At 42.5% G+C, this 19,953-nt stretch overlaps 1 protein-coding gene across 3 annotated transcripts in view; it reads left to right on the top strand.

The window, feature by feature from the left end:
• The first annotated feature begins 1,653 nt into the window (after positions 1-1,653).
• The window catches only part of PLA2R1 (phospholipase A2 receptor 1), a 43,894-nt gene continuing 25,594 nt past the window's right edge, over positions 1,654-19,953 (top strand). The window contains exons 1-10 of one of the 3 annotated variants that reach the window (XM_069781220.1): positions 1,686-1,810; positions 2,435-2,628; positions 5,277-5,660; positions 7,902-8,069; positions 9,168-9,341; positions 10,468-10,581; positions 11,244-11,387; positions 12,394-12,582; positions 14,099-14,256; positions 15,670-15,777. In XM_069781220.1, coding sequence (XP_069637321.1) covers positions 5,321-5,660; positions 7,902-8,069; positions 9,168-9,341; positions 10,468-10,581; positions 11,244-11,387; positions 12,394-12,582; positions 14,099-14,256; positions 15,670-15,777 — 1,395 coding nt within the window. In that variant the 5' untranslated portion in view covers positions 1,686-1,810; positions 2,435-2,628; positions 5,277-5,320. Of the gene's footprint in view, positions 1,811-2,434; positions 2,629-2,698; positions 3,753-5,276; positions 5,661-7,901; positions 8,070-9,167; positions 9,342-10,467; positions 10,582-11,243; positions 11,388-12,393; positions 12,583-14,098; positions 14,257-15,669; positions 15,778-19,953 lie in introns of those variants that run through there. The other 2 variants (XM_069781219.1, XM_009914915.2) reach the window with 2 other exon arrangements.

The raw sequence follows: 19,953 nt of genomic DNA, 5'->3' as shown, positions 1-19,953 counted from the left end.
AGTAGAAAGGATTTACCACATTAGTAAGAACAGAATAGATTCAAGACAGTAAAAAACTGCTTAGTCAAAGACGAAGATCTGAATATCAAAGAAAAAAAAGAAGCAAGGAAAACTACTCAGAATTAATAAGTTGCTAATTTGCATTTACTAAAATATTTACAAAAGCACTGTTGATATGTTCATTATTAGGAATCTGTAATCAGCACATGCTTACTTTGATCTTAGTAAAATGAGCAGAAAAATCCACCTGAGGTGGGGCCCCTTCCCACAGCCCAGAGCAGCCTCATTTTTGCTCACTGGCATCTTTATTTTTCAATGCAGAACCATAAACACAGCGTGATCTCTCAGTGTGACCCAGAAGCAAGTTCTGAAGCAAGAGAGCCCTTTTCTGGAGCTCAGTACTCAAAAGCAGTGGCCAAATACTCCTGAAGAGATGTAGACAGTTCTGAGCAGCCAGATATTCATAAATGGCTCATTTTCTCTCAGAATCTGAAATTCCCTGAAAGCTGCAGCTTTCCCGAGAGGTGCACTACAGTTCCTTGAGAGTGACAACCCTTCTGTCTTGCAAAGTCAGGTCACTTCTAGAACAGCTTGTTCAGCAATGTTTCCTGCTGTTTGTGCTCTGCCAGACGTTTTTATTATCTGTTAAACTGGGAAAACCCCCTCCAGTTTTCTGCTTCTTTCCAAGTGTTCAGCTTCACTTGCTTTTTGATTCCTTCCTCTACCAAACTACTGCGAGAAGCTCCCCCCAAGCCCAGAGGTTTCTGTTTCCATCCTTGTATCAGGACTGAGGTGGATGTGGGGGAACAGAGGCTCAGTTCAGTTATGCCCCAACACTGTACATTTATTTTTATACATTTATGTATACACTTATATATATTTATATAGTTGTCTGCTATGCATAAAGAACAACGCAGAAACATGCTTACGCAGATTAAAAATGAACCGTCCTGCTGATTCCAGTAAAACTACTCTATCTTTAAGCCGGAGGTTCTGCTTTCGACATTCCCTCCCCTATTCATAGATTCTGCAAAACTGGAGCTCGACCCAAGCGGGGCAGCTCCTGCAAAAGTGGAGCTCGACCCGAGCGGGGCAGCTCCTGCAAACATTCGACTGAAGACAGAGATGAACAAAACGGGAGAAGGCAATTATTTTCCCCCACGCCAAAACGTAAAATGACTTCGAGCTGACAAGCTGCTGACCCGGCTAAAAACCCAGGTCTCTGACTGGGGTCTGTAAAGCTGGGGGTGCTCTGTGCATTTGCCGGCTCTTTTTAGGGCAAGAGCACCGCGAGTGCAGTAAGTGTTTTCAGACGGAAAGTACGAGTCGTACAGAGCTTTCTGTCCGCTTCAATCCACGGCCCGAGCTGCCTGCGCGGCGTTTCCACGCCCGGCCGAGCGCTCCCCGGCGGCGCCCCCCGGCGGCGCCCCCCCTGCCGGGGACGCGCGGGGGCGAACGGCTCGGCGGGCGGCTGCGGGGTGGCTGCCGCCCCCTCCCCTGCGCCCCTCCCGCCTCCCGCCGCCGCGGGGAGGGAGCCGGCGGGCCTCGCCGCGCCGCCCCCCCTCCGCCCCGGGCCGGGCCGCCCCTCCTCCCCGCCGCGGGGCGCCGCCGGGGTGGGATCGCTCCTCTGCCCTCCCCGGGGCAGGGCTCGGCGGGGCCGGTGCCGCGGAGCCGGGAGCGGGTGGGCGCAGTGCCGCGGCGATGCTGGGCGTGCGGGTGCGGCTCCTGGCGTGCTGCCTGCTGCTCGGCGGCCGCGGCCCGGCGCGGGGGGCCGCCGCCCTCAGCCCCGACGAGGTGCCCTCCCTTCGGAGTGAGTGACGCCTCCGGGGGGCGGCCCGGGGAGGGGGAGGGAGGGAAAGGGGGGGCTGCGCGGGGAGCGCACCCCGGGGGGGGGCCCGCGGCGGGTCGGGGGGCGCCGTCGTCCCCGCTCCGCGCCGGGCTGAGGCGTTCTCCCCCCCGGCCCCGGCGCCGTCCCGCCGTGCGGGGCTTGCAGCGGTGGGGGGGCCCGCGGGCCTCCCGCCTCGGGGTCTGCCCCCCAGGCTCTGAGCGCTGTGGGCGGCCAGGAGGTGTCTGTCAGGGCGGGGGCGACCCGACCCCGGCCAGGGGGGTTTGGGCAGGGTGAGGGTCCTGCCCCGCACAGGGGTGAGGGCTTCTGGAGGCGTGAGGGGCCGAGGGCGGGCACTGAACCCCTGCGAACCTGCCCCGCTGGCTCTGTCCTGCGCCCCTTTTCGTCCTCGCCGCTTATTATTCCGCTGGCCATTGCTTTCTTTGCACCTTGGCGGGCATATAGGTGATTTTTCTCCCATTTCCAATAAATTCCAGCTATTTTCTCTGTTACCACATGAGCGATCCTTGCTGCTTTTGGGGGGGGAAGGAAGGAAATGGGACGTGAGGAGAAAGGAAATGAAGATATCTTGTTCTGCTTTTGTTACAGCCATTTATTCACTGTTAGCCGTGTTGAACCTAAGTAAACAGGAACTCAGAGGTGCTGGTCAGCTATCAGCTCTTCAACTGTGGCTTCACGTCAGCTTGAGGCTTCACTTCTGGGAGATTTTTTCACCTTGTCCTCGTATGGAGGAGCCTGGATGTAGGAGAAGCGGGATGTTTCCAAAGGCCTCCCTCCACTGTGTCAGTTCCTAAAGCATAGGCTATCTCCTTTTCTCCTTGGTCCTCTGGGGCTTGCAAGTTTATAGAGCCCTTTGCAGCCCTTCATCTGCAGGATTTTGGGCACAGAATCCTCCCCGACCCCAGAAGCTTTGTAACAAAACCCTTCAATGAGAGCACCTGTAAAATGGATGGTGTAGCTTCACAGGCTGAAAGGAGGGGAGCCCTAGAGACATTCCCAAGGCTTGGCGTTGCTCCAGTGGTCTCATTGCCCCACTTGAGGAGAGGGCCGAGCTGGGGCCCGTGGAGCTGTTACTGAGCCTGCCCTCTCTCGTGTCTGACTTCTGCCTTGAGCTGGCAGATACCTGCCAGTCCTCAGGCCAGCACAGCTCTCTTGCCAATTGCATTTTGTAGTTGGGGAGCGGAAACCACATTCAGAAGGGGGCTGTGTGGCTCAAGAATTATGGTCTGGCCATTCTTGGCGTAAGTTGCTGCAGAATGAAAAAGTAAAGGATGCTATTATTCACAGAGACCATCCAGCTGGGTTATTTATGTAGACTGTGTAAGACCCTTATCTTTTCTCAGCAGTCATTGCAACTCTTAAGAGCCTTACAGATGAAGGCATTCAAAGGTTGAGAATCCTTCATCTTTGCGTTGTGGTGTTGCTCCCCTCAACCCCAGAAAGCTACTGGATGGGAGCTGCTGTGTGCTGTCAACGTGGAGGTAGATTAGGAGTTTGCATAAGACGTTTATTAAAGTGTGAATCCCAGTATCATGGTGAATTAACCTCATTAATCAGTGTTTACTGGTGCTAACAACATCCCAGCTTCCACTTATCTAGCAAATTAACAGTGTATTTTCTTGGTCAGCCAAGATAAGACTGCTGTGGGAAAGACATACCCTAGCCCGAGAGGCAGAAACCCTTTCTGGCCATGTAGATAGAGACGCCTGTGTCACCCATGGAGGATTGGGTTAGATAAGAAGGATGAAAGCAGCACAAACTGCACAACTTCACAGAAAACTCAAAAGCAAGGGGCCCAGCTGGGTATGTGTCACAGAGTGTTGTCTGATGGTTTTTCAGTGAGCTCAGGCACCTGAGAGCTGTAGAGACAGGATGGATTAAAGGAACCTTGCCCTGCCCCAAACAGGTAAGGACTTAACGCAGGGCAGCTGCTAGGTGCCCGGGAGATGCAATTACATGTAACAGGCTGATTCTCGCCTACTGCCAGTCAGAAGGGCTTGCCTGCTCCTGCACCATCACAAGCTATCGATGTCTATAGCCATGTGGAAAGCAGCCTCTGTTACCAGTGGTACATCTGCAGTGTGACTCTGTCCTCTCTGTAAATCAGACTGCTTGATGTGCTCTGTGCAGAATCTGTAACCAGAAACCTCTCTGTAATCTATATCCTTTCTGTTCTGCTTGTTCTGTGCACATTGTATTGGCGAGCTGATCTGTCTGTCTCTTACACAGCACTGTCCCACTGCTGCTTGAAAAATCTTTCTTTTCTAGAGCTACACCTAAACTGTAGGTACTAAACCCAGACACAGTGTCTGGGTGGACCACTGCATCTCATTCTTTAGATGTGGGCTATGTCAGTTTGAAAGGTTTTTTTTTTTTATTCTAGTTACTGCTTCAGGATGTTAGGTGTAGTGAATTACAGCGGCTAGAAAGCACACGTGGCAGAAATCATCACTGTAAAATTTCAAGGCAAAGTGGAAGTGCTGCTCGGGTTTTCAACGCCTAATCTCCTTAGGCATAAAATAAATATCTCACCTATAACGTGAGAGGAACTCCGTGGGTTAATTACCACTGGATTTTTAGAGTGAATGGAATAGCTGAGCTGTTACAGGTTTATATTTTGCTGATTTTCACTTCCTCAGCTGCCCTCATTTTTTTCAGTCTATATGCTCAGTTAAACATTTGCTCCCAAGACGTTAAACGGCTGATGTTTTTTCACATACTTATAATGTGATGTCACATAGTTCAGTGAATTTCTACATGATTCCAAGAAAGCCGGGATGTCAGGCTAACCCCACAACATCTGCTGTGGTCCAGGGTAGTCATGTATGGTTGAACAATATGAATCCAATAGGGAAGTCATACTTTAACCCTTGGCCACCAGCTCTCATGGTATAGATAAATCCTACCCTTTCTGTATCATATTTACAATGCAAACTATTTTCTTTTCTGCCTCTATAGTTCCAGAGAGTGAAGAATTAATATGGCAGAGAATATGGCAATGTCAGCCTTAAACTTTTTAGCTTTTACTTTAATTGCACTCTCCAGTCCTCCCCAGAGAATTATTTTACAATATACAGTATGACTTCAAGTAACTCTTAAACTGTACTCCATTACTGGGTATTTCTTGGTGACCACTGTTTTTTTTCCTTTGAACGTGACTGATGGTTTTGGGCACCCCATTTTTTTCGGCTATCCAACTTGAGAAATACTACCTAGCCTTATTTTTGTAATCTTGCAAGTGGTGTACATGTTAAAAACCCAGCTGGCAGTAAATTTAGACCGGTACTCTTACTTTCTGAAGTGCCAGTTATTCTGATGGATATTTTAAGTTTTCTTCCTAAATAGCTCCAACTAAAACATTTGTCTTTTGATATTATTGGGTCAATTGCAGTATTCTACAGACTGAAACTTTTTTTTTTCCCCCCTACAGATAAAGGGATATTTATTATCCAAAGTGAAGACTCTAACTTGTGCATGAAAGTGGACACAGTTGGCCTTCTTCTGGAAGACTGCAGTCAACTCTCAAAAGACATGTTATGGAAATGGGTATCCAATCGCCGTCTTTTCAACATAGGCAGAAGTACCTGTCTAGGACTGAACATCAGTAGACCAGAACAGCCGTTAAGTATGCTTGAATGTGATTCAACTCAATACTCGTTATGGTGGAATTGTGATGGAAAAGCATTAGTTGGTGTGTCAGAGTACAAATTGGCCATTGAAAACAGCAATCGTATTGTGGCCAAAAAAAAATCCACTGACCAGTGGAAACAGTACATGTCCTATGATGAAGACCTTTGTGAACACCCATTTCAAGGTAAAAATAATATGTTGTCATAGAAATGTAGATGGGAAAAGTTTTCAAAAGTTCTTTTGAAGCAAAGTCAGGTGCTTATGATCCCTTCCAGCTGCTATTGTGGTTTGGGACCCAAATTTTGGTGTTTTATATGCAGTGGTTGAGGTGAGCATACCACACAATTGATTTTTTTCGTTATCCGTTGTATGGACCCAAAAAAGCACCAGTATCCTTGCAAACCAGGAAATGCTCATTTCAAATCCTCTATAAAATAAAACAGGGGAACTAAAGATTTGCCGTTGCCTGTCTGCAGCTTTCATTATCAGATAAACCCAAAAAGAGATAACGAAGGATTTGGAATTCCCGTCACTGAAAATCAGTCTGTGATCACAGTGTGCATGAACTGAATGTTTGCAACGTTCAGCACCTGGACTCTGAACGTGCCAAACTTGGGAGCAGAGATCAGGCTTTTGATTAATCCTGCTGTACAGCTAGCGAAGGCGTAGGAATGTATGTCAAGATCCAGGTCTGCAGACCTGAACAGTTTTCCAGGTATAAGGACTAAGATAAATCCTTTTACTACTAACTGCAACAGACAGACCGTACTTTGACCCCTTCCTCGGCATTTCTGTAGAAGGAAAGACTTAAGTTTGCACAGTGCGTCTCAGACCGGAGCTGTTGATTCTCCCTGTTTGAACTGGGTGCAGATCTGTCTCAGTGGTTTCCTCTGTAGCTGTAGCTGGGCTTGGCCTCTGCTCTCATCAAAGTTCTTCCTTTGGGACCTGTGATAACTGGGAAAGCACTATAGCATCCAACCTCTTCTTTAAAACCTAGTGGAGTTTATCATTAAGGCCAGATGGAAAATATTTAAATCCACAAAAAGTCTTACACATTTGCTATGTACGCATAGCGAGATGAAAGTAGACCTGGTTTAGCCCTAGTACTGCAACATCTGGGAGAAGATGATCAGCCTTAGGCAGGCGCTTCTAGCCTAGTTTCAGGACCAAAGGAATTAATTGCATTGGCAAAGTCTCTTTCACCTCCAATTTCTATTTTCCTTCTTCTACCTTAGCTTATGCACATGCAAATGCAAGCCAGCCTGTTAGTCCACCCCTTTGGGGGAGCATCTCTGCCTTCAAAGAAAAAAATGTATTTGACTGTGGTGAAAGGTCTATAGCTGTTGAATTTGATTTCTTGCCAGAACTGAGGTAATCCCTTGCACCTCTGTAGCGAGCAGCATGGTGGCGGGCAGACAGAGGAGCAATCCTGATTTATTTATTTATTTATTTATTTTACCAATGTTCTTTGTATCATCTGTTCATATCAGAAGGTTTTAAAGGGGATTTACAATGTGTAAACTGCTTCTTCATATGTGTGCAGCCAGCCATTAACTCTGGAAACCTCTAGGAACCTGGGTAGTATATACTGATTCTGTAGTTGAAGGACTTTGATCTTTAGACTATCAACATGGGATCTTTGACAAACAATTTCGTTCTAAGTGTGATTGTGGTTCTTTGACATTTTGTAGAGGCTCTGAGGTTGAGGAGACACTCATTGAGATCAAGCTTTTACAGCTTTCAGTTGCATTGGATTCTCTCAATATTTCGGTGCTCAAAGTACAATAGGAAAATATTTTAAATACTTTATAAGGCATTAATTGGTTATGACAACAGATGTATGTAACATCAGTTCTTTAGCTAGATTATTATTCCCCATGGTGTAAAAACTTATTTTTGAACCTTTATTTAATATTTCTTTGTCTTTCACATTTCCTTTCCCATAGAATGACAAAGAGGATGGAAAAAACATTAGAAATCCACTTTATAAAGAGTGAGAGGAGCAGGGGCAATAATGCTAAATTGTTCATCTGTCATAGACTAACAAAAAATAAGTAGTTTGCATCCAAGCGTGTGCTGATTCTGCTAACTAATGTTTTATGTAGTTGTTCTGAAATGTAAGTGCAGATTTTATATGTTAATTATTCAGGTTTTGGTTTGGTTTTTTTTCAGTTGTAGGAAGTTACGAGGATGTGCCTTATTTCATGGTGACAAATTTCATAAACTAATATTTCCAAATTCTGTTTGCTGAAGTTATGCTGCTCATACTTGTAATGCAGTATTATCAATTAAAAACTAAAATTAGAAAATAACTTTAGACATTTTATTTTTATCATTGCTGCTAAAAATGGGAATAATGAAATATGGGGGTGAAAAAATTTCTGTGGTCTGCATTCTTTTAATCTCTGCATTTTGTTTATTCCAGAAACATACACCTTGCTGGGAAATTCTTTTGGTTTCCCATGCATTTTTCCATTTAAATATAACAACAAGTGGTATTATGAGTGTACCAGAGATGGAAAGGAATTTGACTGGTGTGCCACAACAACTCACTATGAACAAGATGAAAAATGGGGGTTTTGCCCAAATGCTGGTAAGATGTTGCTTGTCTTCTCTCTCCCCCCAAAAGTATCCTTGTTCTTTATTAGTAATTCTAGGACGCACTCCATTTTGGATTACTTCCCTTCTATTAGAGGGGAATGTCTCTTTAGAAAATGCAAAAGAAGACTTTAGTGAATTTTATTATAATTTATCATGTTTGGCCTTTGGAGAGCCAAGTCCTCATCCCAAAAGCAAAACTACAAGGGGTGAGCAAAAGGATGTTATTCTGCCCAGCCCATTCACCGTACCCTGCAGCTAAACTTCTCTCTCCTTTGTCCCAGTGATAGGGAGGGAGCTTCTCTGAAGCATGTAAAGTAAGGGTTGCTCTTGCAAAGTCACATTCTGCTTTTGACTGCATTACATCTCACACGTTCCCTTTTTTCTGTGCACTACTTGGACACATCTTGGGCCTAAAACACTCAGAAGCAATAGCTTTAAAAATACTTGCACTCAGGAGGATTTTGGGTGTATAATCTTCATGAATATTCCAGCTTCTTGTGTAAATAAGCAAAATAGCTTCTTCCATCAGCAGAAGTGGTTTGGAAGAGCCCTCCCTGCTCAAGCTGCATTTCAAATCTCTGTTCCAAAGCATCTTAAAACCAGCTGTAAGTGTGTCTTTGTAATGAGGATTTCTGGGCAACCGTTGTAATAGATGGTATTTTCAGCCTTGCTTATACCTTGTAATTATAGTAAGTTTATTCTCTTGAGTACAAGATAGAAGGAGATCCAGTGACTGCTCCTCCACAAGTTCGGTGAGGTGTTCATAGTTTGAATATTTCAACATTCAGCCTTAGGAACACACAATCAGCTGGTATACATTAAAACTGTTGGCTTTGTGAGAGCTGTGAAAATCATCACCAGCTGCAGACCAGCTCCTGAGTATTTTATGAACTGTATGAAATACAGAGCAGCATTTTATTCCGTTACTGTCATATTTCCATATGTTCTTTAACAAAGGAACATGAAAGGAGTTCATAATCGTGCTTCCATTGGGATGCTACTGTCATTAATTAATTGAATTGTTACAGGTGTTATATTTCTGATTAGTTTGTAGTCTTGGGCTGTTGGTGATGGGTCTGTTTCTGAGCAGAGAGCGGCTGTGACGTTTTTTGGAAGAAGAACCCCGACACGCACCTTTGCTACCAGTTCAACCTTGCGTCTGTGCTGACCTGGCGTGAGGCACGGGCTGCCTGTCAGCTGCAAGGAGGAGACCTGCTGAGTGTCACCGACCCTGAAGAGCAGAACTACATAAGTAACTTAAGCAGTGAGTAGACATTTCTCTGGGGACCTTGTAGGAAACCTGTAGTTCGATTTCTTCTTTAGCCGTGAAAAAGGGGTAGACTTTAGAGCTTGATACTCTGTGTGATACCTCTCCCATTGCTGCTTGCGAGGCTTCGTCAGATAACACACTTCAGTAGAGCTGTTTGAAAAAGCAAGGGTGAAGGTAAGTTACCACCTTAATAACCTGAGTACAGAGGTGGTGGTATGTGTTATGTGAAGGTGTAATTGTCTTAATTCTCCCTCCCCACAGAGACTCCCATTCATTCTTGCAGCTGTGGTTGTGGAGTGTGTTTGTTTTCTTTGGAGAATTATACAAATATTTGCCTTCTCTGCAATGTGCCCTGGTGTCCCTTTCTCCTGTTAAGTTTTCTTTGCAAGCTTGAATTCACCAAATGTGAATGACGAGAACGTTTCTCCAGACTTGAAGTAAATGTCCTGTATGGAAAAAATGCCAACTCTGTTTTCATAAATGGATAGTATTCCTTCTCTGATAAGCCTTTTGCTTTCCCCCATGCAGCAAGCATCTCAGACAAATTTTGCAGAGCCTTCTGACAGCATGGCTTTTGTGGGTATTTTAGTGTGCGTTGAGGGGACCGAGTGGAGGAGTGGATGGTAGAGCTGTGACGTGAAAGGCTGCCTCGGATTTCTTGCCCATTGCTACCCATTATTGCTGATTTTCAATTGCAGACTATAAGCTAACAGGAAGTTTTTAGAATTATTTCATTAGCTTTTTGATATGCCTGCAGGCTGTAAAGGGACTGAATGTTTTTTTATTTACGGAAAGCTGAAACAGGCTAGTGTTTATGTAGCTGCTTGTTCTAGATTTAATTTCTAAGGTCATCAATGACTTCTACAGGAAGGGTTTGCAGGATGAATAGCTTTTGAAGGGTACAGACTTCTGAATTTATTCCTTTTCATCTCTGTGTTGATTAACAAAGTAATAGACTTTTTCTAAGGACAGAAAAAACAGCCTGAACTTTCTGGAGACTGATTTGAAGTTTTGTTTTATTCCTATTGTACCAAGTCAGGACAGCGGACCTATACCTGTAGATATTTTAACACATGGGGGAAGTGTGAAGTATTACTTTGTTTATTTTTTTCTGTTTCAGGGCAGTTAAATGCCAGGGACGTGATGCTGTGGATGGGCCTGAATCGCCTGGAGGAAGATGCTGGCTGGCAGTGGTCAGATGGAGCACCGCTGGTGTTTGTGAACTGGAGAGCAAGTACTTGATGTTCCTCTTGGATATGTTATAGCAGTGTAATTATTGCTCTCTGTAACTGCAGCTTGATACAAGACTGGTGTTCCTACGCTGCGTTTGAAAAGTGAATCAAGTGAACAAGTGTACCTCTCTTTTTTTGTAGAAATATTTATTCATATTCATGAACTAAAAGCCCCTTCTAGGGACTTGGCATCAATTGAGATGGATCTGTTCAGAGCATTAATGATCTAGCCCTTTTGTCATTTACTTTTAAAGGTGTTTTTAAGATTCCAGTTGCACATTTGAAAGCTATGCTCTAGCTGGTTTCGTGGAGGAAAGGAGTTTCAATTTGTTTACATTAACATGCTATAATTAACATTAGCCCATTAGCATAAGCTTTGTGACTTGGTTTGCTACATTTTGAAGTCCGCCTTTTGAGGCGGATAGACACTAGAGCTTATTTCAGCCTCCCATCTGATAGCAGCAGCCAAGGAAGGATTGCCACACATGTATAAATCATGGTCAATGTTCAGCTGTCCATAGTACTGGTGTAACAGTACTAGAAGTTTGGGTGTGCAGGGATGTTTGTACCTTCATTCAATAAGATGCAGAGAGCCCTACAGCACTATTTGACAAGTAAGAACTGATTTTTTGTAATTTTATGCTTCTCAAAAATGTGTTTGCAGATGTCTCTGATAACCGTTTTAGAGAGAATCATTGTGCAGTGATTAATTCAAAACTGAAGTATGGCTGGCAAAGTTATTTATGTGAATCTGGATTGCCTTTTGTATGCAAAAAATATTTAAATGAGACAGAGCATGAAATATTGGGTAAGTCTCAATGCTACTATATCCTATTTGTGGGTGTGGAAGGAGAACAAGAGGAAGTCACTTGTATATAAAGTCAGCAGAACAGAGTCTTAGCTGGGCTAAACATATGGATTTGCTAGTTCAAGTTGAATACAGGTTACTTTAACTGATGTAGTAACACTTTTTTCTGTTTAAATGCAAACCTTGAAAACATGTTGAGAGTCTTAAAACTAACAAATAATTTTAATATGCATAGCACTTAATTGGTTCCTTACATGATCAGAGGCTTACAAAATGCTCATTCTCTTTATAGTACAATAGAGCCACACTTTTGAGTTTAAAAATAGGTTTTCACCTTCGAATGGAATTAACCAGTGGCCCACAGAGAAGAAAGTTGTATAAATGCAGTTCAAAATTTGAAGTTACTTTTATGGCATGCTGTACTTTTGATATACAAAAAAAGACCTGTACATATATTTTTTTAAAGTGTTTATATAATGAGTATAGGATATATAGTGCATAGAATGCCTCGGACTCCCATTCTGTGGGAAAGTTAAACTCAGAATTGAGTTTAGAACGTTAATTTTTGGTTTGATAAGAACAACTTACATAGGTTCAGCTTCTTCCTGATAACTTGAAAGAAAGTTTCCCTACTTGTTTCAGATAATGAGAAAGGATTTACCCAAACTTTTTGTAGGTAATACATCTGAAAAAGCTTTCGCTGACTTTGAATCAGGTTCAGAGGTAATACGGGAGTTACAATGTGTTTTAAACTGAAAAACAGATCCATTAGCGTGTTTGCACTAGTCCAGCAGCCCAAATGGTTGAATCATAAAATAAAGTGGTAGAAATTTCAGTTTGCTTGGTAGGTGACGTTCCATAGAGCATGTGTTTTGGCCTCCTTAAGTCATCTTGGACGACGCTGTTTTCAGCATTTAAAGATAAAAAAATAGCTCTGTGTTATAAACATAGCATAACCTTGGCAATTCTATCTAATATACACAAACTTTGTATGCTTAATTAAAAGATACGTGGAAGTATTATGCCACTCGTTGTGATGCTGGCTGGTACCCACACAATCGCAACTGCTACAGACTTCATAAAGAGGAGAAGAGCTGGAACGATGCTTTTATCTCATGCCAAAGTGACAACAGCGGGCTCATTAGTATATCCTCCATGGCAGATGCAGAGCTGCTCCTTAACTTGCTTGAAAGTGGTGAGTTTTGGGAGTTAGTTTAAAGTGCGCAATGTTTCTTGAAGTGTTTTGTGATGCTCTTTTGTGCAGCCCTTTAACATTGTTAGCCACTTCAGCTGTATATTACATGGCATACCCAAATGATGTTTACAAAAAAAGAAAGCATGGTGCATGCTCCTTCCAGGAGTCTTAAAAATGTATAGCATCACCTTCTCCAATAACCATACTTAAAACAAAGAAGTGAATCAACAAAGTAAACATAGTGAGGACACAGTAAATACAGTAGCTTTTGTTCTTTCCTGTTCTTGGCTGGTTCCTTGCAAACTGTTGCAAAATATTGAGTCATCATCCTTATGCAAGAATTGTGCTTAGAAGCAACCATTCAGAGTATCTTTTGCTTTCAAGGTGGCCTTGTCCATGCTGCAAAGTTGCTGCTGCTGCTGCTAGTATGTTGACAGAGTCCCCTTTGATGGCAGCAGGGTGTATCAAAGGAGTTCTACTAGTCCACGTTGTCCTAAGAGGCAGCATAATTACACAGGGAACTTAATGAACAAAAGCTCTTTGGTGCAGCGATGCCAAGACTTTTGTTGTCATAACAGCAGCAAAGAGAATATTTTGTGCCTCCAGCTGACACCAGTGTGCTGGCAGAGCTGCACAGTTTGGCCATGAGTTTAAGCTTCCCAGAGCTGGGGCACAGTGATGTGTTTTATCAACTCTGTCCCATCAGCTGTGGTTGCAGGATGGTGTGATACACTGGATTTACTGGACATCATCTCCCATTATCATCCCTTTTGCGACCCATCCTCTCTGCTGTCCTGTCTGTCTTTCTCTTAGGAGATTAACCGCTGTATCATCATCTTCACCTCTATTAACTCTCTCCACAGATACCAAATACCGTAATTTGCAGAGATGCTGTAATGGATAGATGTAATTGTTCTCAGCTTGTATTCAGCTTCAAAGTCTGCTGCTTCTATTTCAGACCTGCTTCAGGCTTCTTCTCAGGAGGAGGGCTTAACATACCTGAAAGCCTGTCTGCTTTTTCTGGCTGTAGTAGCTGGTCAAGTAAGACAGGTCCAGTAAGACATTACATCAAACCGCAAACCTTGCCTTTCCTATGTTTGCCAGCCACTGTGGCTACAACCGTGCTGATGCTGGAACTTACAAACATCACTCAGAGAAGCCTAAAGCTGCGAGTGCCATGGAAGATTATAAGAAGAGATCTTTCTCTTCCATGTCAGGCTTTCTGCCCAGTGAACTTCAAAAAAGTGCATATGCTCTTGATTTGTATTTTTCAGGATTTCAAAGCATATTATTGTGTATGTTGATCTATTTTGGAAACAATTTAGTCTTCAAGGGTAGTAGAACATTATCTCATCAGTAAGGTTTCCTAAAGTTTATACAGCTTTTTTTTTTTCCTGAAAGAAGGTAATTCTTATGAAAATCCCATGAATAATTTTTAATGGTGGTGTTGATGTTGCAGGAACAACAAGCATTATTTCTTCACCATTAAAATCTGAACTCACTTATTCTTTTACAGAAAATGTAACTGAAACATGGATTGGGTTATACAGTAATAACACCCCCATTGTTTTTGAGTGGTCAGATAGCACCCCAGTAAAATTCTCTAACTGGCACAGCCAGGAACCTAACACCTTTCAAAGAACAGGACAACTCTGTGTTTCAGCACAAGGATCTGTAAGTTTCCTTTTCTTTTTGAAAGAATTAGGCAGACACTTTTATTTTAGCTCATAATAATTTATTTTCTCACTGTGTGTACTTTTTTAAACCTTGACCTGTAGTATGACTTTGGTTTTTGATTCCTGATATATTCATGTTGTGATAAATGCAATGTAGCCTTTAGAAACCAATGTATTTTGCAGCACTGATGCACAGAAAATTAATCATAGATTTTGAACTTATGTTCAATAAAAAAATGTTCTACTTAAAGGTAGCCAAATGGAAGAGAACAAATATGAGTAGGTATTTTGATAAAAACAAAACAATTTAAAATCCAAGTGTGTGTATCAATTTATGATGCATCAGTTCTGGTCTTGAAAGCTTCAAATTCAGTTTTGAAAAACTGTCAGCTGTGCCTATTTTATCTTGCTGTCAATATTTATAAATTTTACGCAGCATCTTTCAAAAACAGGTAGTAGTCTAGATCTACAGAAAATTATAGAAGTTGACAGCAGTAAGATTGACCCCAAATCAGTCAGGTGGTGTAAAACTGGGAGTGATGTTCAAATAACGCTGTGTCCTGTCTTATTGGTATTCATGGCACTGTCAATTTTTTCATAATTTGGTTATAAATTTACTTTACTTTTACAATTAACAATACTTATATTCAGTAATACATGACTTACGTAAGTAGCACTATAATCCATTTTCTTTTTGTAAAGTATGTTCTGTCTAAGTGTGAAAACTGTATCAAAAAGAGTTTCTGTTGTCTCTCTAGTAGTGGGTCCAGGTTGTAATCATTAACTCATGGGAAAGCCAAGACAATTACAGTGACCTGGAAAAGTCGGTTCCCACTGGAAGTAGAAAATAGGACTTTGGTGAAATTGTGGGTTTTAGATACCCAAAACCATATTTTACTCAGTTTGCAAGTGTAAACAAACAAATGAAAATGTAAAATACAAAGGAAAAGGAGGTTCAAGATAAAATTCTTCAAGCATTATTTTTGGTACATGTCCAGTGTGTGTAGATGTCTGAAAATTGTATCATACAAACTTTGTAATATTTTGAGTAAGGACTGTTCAAATATAAAGATTAATCTTCTGAAGAACTATAATAGATAGGCAGAAAGTTCCTGTCTATGCTGAAGAGTAAGTGCTCTGGCATGGCCATAGTTGTTAGTCAATTAAGATGCATTACATCCCAGAGTGATTCAAAGAGACAAACCCTTTTGTATGATTGATTTGAAAAGTCCTGCTGACAGTGTTGATAGAAATAAATGGTCCATCGAAGGATAAATAAATGAATAGAGTGAGAAAAATTACTTAGTTTTACTGAAAAGTTAAAACAGGAGGGGGGACTGTAATCTAATGTGTGTCTAGAAATGCATGAGAATATAAGTATGTACAGAATATACTTCTTTTTTTCCATTAGGAAGGACATTGGAAGGTTAAAAAATGTGAAGACAGATCTTTCTACATTTGCAAAAAAGCAGGGGAATTTAATAATGTCTCTCCTGAACTGGAATCAAGTTGTCCAGAGGTAAGGGGGTTTGTGGTTTTTGTTTGTTTTTAGAGACTTACTAATAAAATAGAATTATATAGGAAACCTCTAAATGTAGCTACGGAACATATGGATGTAAATAGATAATTTTAGTTTTTCTTGTTAATAAAGACATGCATGTTTTGCTAGGAAAAATCTCATTGTTTGCCTTAAAACTATATAAACTAAATTTTAATGTAAGATTAAAAGCTTTCCCAAGATGCCTTTCATGGCTTGTTGTGTTGTCAGCGGTTGTGACCCATGTTCCTATTTCTTTCTAGATCAAAAGTGAAAACCCTTTTGTCCACCATCTGTGCAAATAATGGCTGTTATATGATGCCTCATCCCACACATGGTTTTCATACATTGAAATGGAATGTCAGGGTGAAAAACAATCAGTTTCATTGACACAGAGAGTGAACTCTTCCACTCGTACATTAGCATTCCTTTTGCTTTCACACACAAATGGGAAGGAGCACAGCTATCTAAATAGGACATTGCAACAGGTTTTCAGGCTTTTAGGCTGTGCATTCTGGTAGTAAAAGGTAACATGTTAAAGTATGGGTTTATTTGCCATCAGGTCCTTTTCACAGTGTGAAAAGAGCAAACTTTTAGACTTTGTGTTTTATTCAAAACTCTGGGGAAGTTTTGTGAACCTCTATCGACAAAAATCTCTCTTCTCGAACTTGCTTTACTCTTCAGCTCATTGTTTTCCTTTTTTAATTTCCTGTCCTTTTTCTTGAGAAGTCAAGAAACACAACGAGTTCAGTTGAATTACAAGACGGTTGAAGCTGAACTCTTTGGAGTTGGGTGCCATCTTTCCCCAGACGTACAGTGGTCAGACCCAGCATTCTGGTCATACCGTTATGGAGGCAGAAGTTCCAGCTTAACATTTCCAGAAGTTTAGGGTAACGGCATTCGTTTCATTTGGACCAATGTATTTCATCACTCAAGAATTCTGTGTGTTATTAGTGTAAGAAAGGTTTGTCACAGTCCTGACCATGTGAAAAATGTGCAGAGCATCAAGACTTCCAGCTGTAGTCAGGAGCTTGACAGGATGTCAACTTCTGGTACCTCACAGGATCGAGACTCGAGATTGAGTCACTGGTAATAGGTAGTTTGGTCTGTTCGGGCAAACTTGCTACTTAGGATAAATTTCTGCTTGTTAATGTTTCATACCCTGTAAAGACATATGCTGAACCCTGTTATAGTCCCTTGGTTTTGATAGACCCTTTTCTTTCCAATGTGGAAAAAAAGTTACATTCATTTAATCAAAAGAAGTCAGTACTAAGCTTACTCAAAGCTGCATTTGATTTCAGACATTTTGTCTTGACACCTCACTTTCTTTTAACACTCAATGTATATGTTGTTGCTAGTTACAGGCCTGATTTTCCAGGACTAAGTCTTTATGTCATCCAGATTTACCTCCCCCCCCCCCCCCCCCCATTTTTCTGTTGCTGACCTACCTTAAATGTACAGAATATCTGTTGGCGTTTCTCACATTTGATCTTTTGCTTCGTTAACCTCGTACTGTTATTCATGTTGGATTGCTAGTAGATTCTCAGGGAGCTTTGGCCTCAGGCACAGTTGTTTGCTTTTCTAAAGCTTTATAGTCTTATGTGTTATTACTGAGCTTTCATCTCATGTTGGTTTTACAACTTATGCATCATATGAACTAGCCTTTAACATTTTCTGTGGTTCTGCTGATTGCAGTTTTTACAGTATGTCCATATCAAGTTACCAGAAACCTGAGCTCTTTTTTTCCTACACTTCTGTCATCCTAAGACATAAAAAGTGCTAAGCACTTTCTTCCTTTAGCAGGTCAACTATTCTTTTTTCCTAGTCAGCAGGCTGTTACTGAGAATAAGTATTTTATTGCAAAGGTCAGATTCTCTGGGCAGTTTTCCCCAACACTGAAATAACAGTTTTAAGCATTTTCTTTCAACCAGCTTTTGAAACAGCTTGTGGAGCTGTCAGCTCCTTGATAATCGAGTTGGAGGTTTCTGTGTGCAGAACTGACTGTATTTGTACTGGTGACTTTCTCTGGTCCTCTACACTTTAGTTAGTGCATCAAAAGATAACAGTGTAGTACTAAATTGAGCATCTGTCTTTATGACTGTTGTAACAGGAGAGAATTGTACTTTTCAGAAGAGAATTGCTATTAAGGCTGCAAAACCTCGTAAAGAGCAGAAGGGCAGCTGCTCAGAATAAGGGTCCATCTGGCCTCATGTTCTGCCTCCCACAGGTGGCTGCAAGTGATGTTTGGGGAAGAGCAGGACAGGGCAAATACAGATAATACTTCCCCTGGTTTTTCCCTTGACCCCCAACCATTCAGGGGATTTCCTGAGCCTTTTAAGAGTTGTGTATCTAACAGCCCACATTGGGTATCCCCTCCAAGCACTCGTCTGGTTTCCCCTTGAACTCACGTGAACTCTTCGCATTCACAACATTACTTAGTGAGGACATCGATAAATCTACTACCCTTTGAATGAAAAAATGCCACCTGCTTTCCATGTTGAACCTTCCTCTTGCTAGCTTAGCTTTCTTTGTTGTCCTCAAGGTCTTGTACTGAAGTAGTCACCCACCTTCATGGCTCTCACCATTTTGTAGACCCGTGTCACACCCTCCCTAAGGCATCTGCTTTTTCCAGGCTGAAGTGTCCCAGCCTCCTCAGTTACTGCTTATGTGGAAGCAGCTCCATACATTTCATCATCCTTGATGCCCTTCTTTTCTAATATTCTTTTCTGAGATTGGAAGTCAGAACTCAAAAAAAGGGCAAAAAGTGAATTTAAAAGGACAGAGTAACCTTCTCTGTTCTTTCTCTCCTCACAGTTCTTAAGGTTCAATTTGACTTTTTGACTAAGCTGATGTTTCATGGATCTTAACTATCATAACGCCCAAATCTCATTCCCGCCCAGGGAGAGTGAGGTAGCTGTCCCTCACTTCACACATGAAATGATTGGGGGGTGCAGGGGAGGTCCCCATGTGCATCACTTCATATTTATCCGTACAGAATGCCATCTGCCATTTTATTCACCAATTGTGCAGCCTTTTAAGTTTGGAATTTCTCAATCTGTGTTTGCCCCCAATGCAAGCTTACTGGCCTTCAGGTACTCCACAATTTTGTTATTTTTTCTTAAAGTAAAGATTAGCTTCAAATTACTTTACTCCAGTCTTTAGGCACCAAGAAAGCTTTAAGAGGAAGGTTATGCAGTGCTGTTTGCTCCAGATTAAGATTTCCGAGAGGTCAGGATGATTGTGTTTGCTTCATTCGAACCAGTGCATTTATCACTCAAGAACTGCAGTTGAAGGAAACTAGACATTTGCTATTTCTTACCCGCATCCCCATAGAGGGTTTTTTGGTCAATAGTTAGCCCTCTTCCAGCCCCCATTCCCTGCGTTTAAGCGCACATCAAAGTGAAAGCGGCGTTGCTGTGTCCCCCGTGGGACTGCCGAGAGCCCACTGGGTCCCCGGCCGCTGCAGAGCCCTCGGCACCTGCCGGCGCGTTCTTCCCTCGGGGGGGTCCCGGCTCGTTGGTAGGGAGATAGGGAAGAGCCTCAACCCAGTTTATTTTTGTTCGCAAAGCCAGCATCTGAGCAACGCGTACGTGGCATTTTCAGGTGAAACCGCAGAAACTGATACTACAGCTTGTTTTGCTTCTCTGCTTTCGTGCCATAGAGGGCTGTGCCCAGCCGTCTTCCAGGCACTGGAGGGGGATGATAGTAAAAGGCAGCAGAGCTGTCAGCTACCCTGACAGCAAACACTTGCCGAACTAGAAGCTGAAATTTGCCTCCTCAGATTCAGCAGGGCTGAAGGTTGTGCATAATGTTTGATTGCTGTCCTGAATAAGTCTGCGGCATCTTCTTGTACATTTTATTGTACCCGAGGATGGATAGCAGAAAAAGAGCTTATCCGTTTCCCCTTTTTTCTCCTTTTGCTGTTAACGTCACCATCGAGCAGTGTTTGGTGGTGCCCGCCTGGGTGCTGTGCTTGCTCCCCGTTGTGCTGCTTTGTGCGCTCCCCTGCAAGCAGCACCTCCCTCATGGGAGAGGCAAAGCGAGATGGGCTGATTCTCCTGTCTGTGTGCGGCTTCAAGTTTAGACAGAGATGGTTTGTTATCTCTTAATTCTCTTGATTTTAGAACACTCATGCAGGATGACCAGGCAGGTACGCCG

Source organism: Haliaeetus albicilla, chromosome 4, assembly GCF_947461875.1.
Source record: "Haliaeetus albicilla chromosome 4, bHalAlb1.1, whole genome shotgun sequence".
Classification (NCBI taxonomy): domain Eukaryota; kingdom Metazoa; phylum Chordata; class Aves; order Accipitriformes; family Accipitridae; genus Haliaeetus; species Haliaeetus albicilla.
The sequence above is the reverse complement of the archived record's forward strand: the minus strand, read 5'-3'. Positions and strand labels throughout refer to the sequence as shown.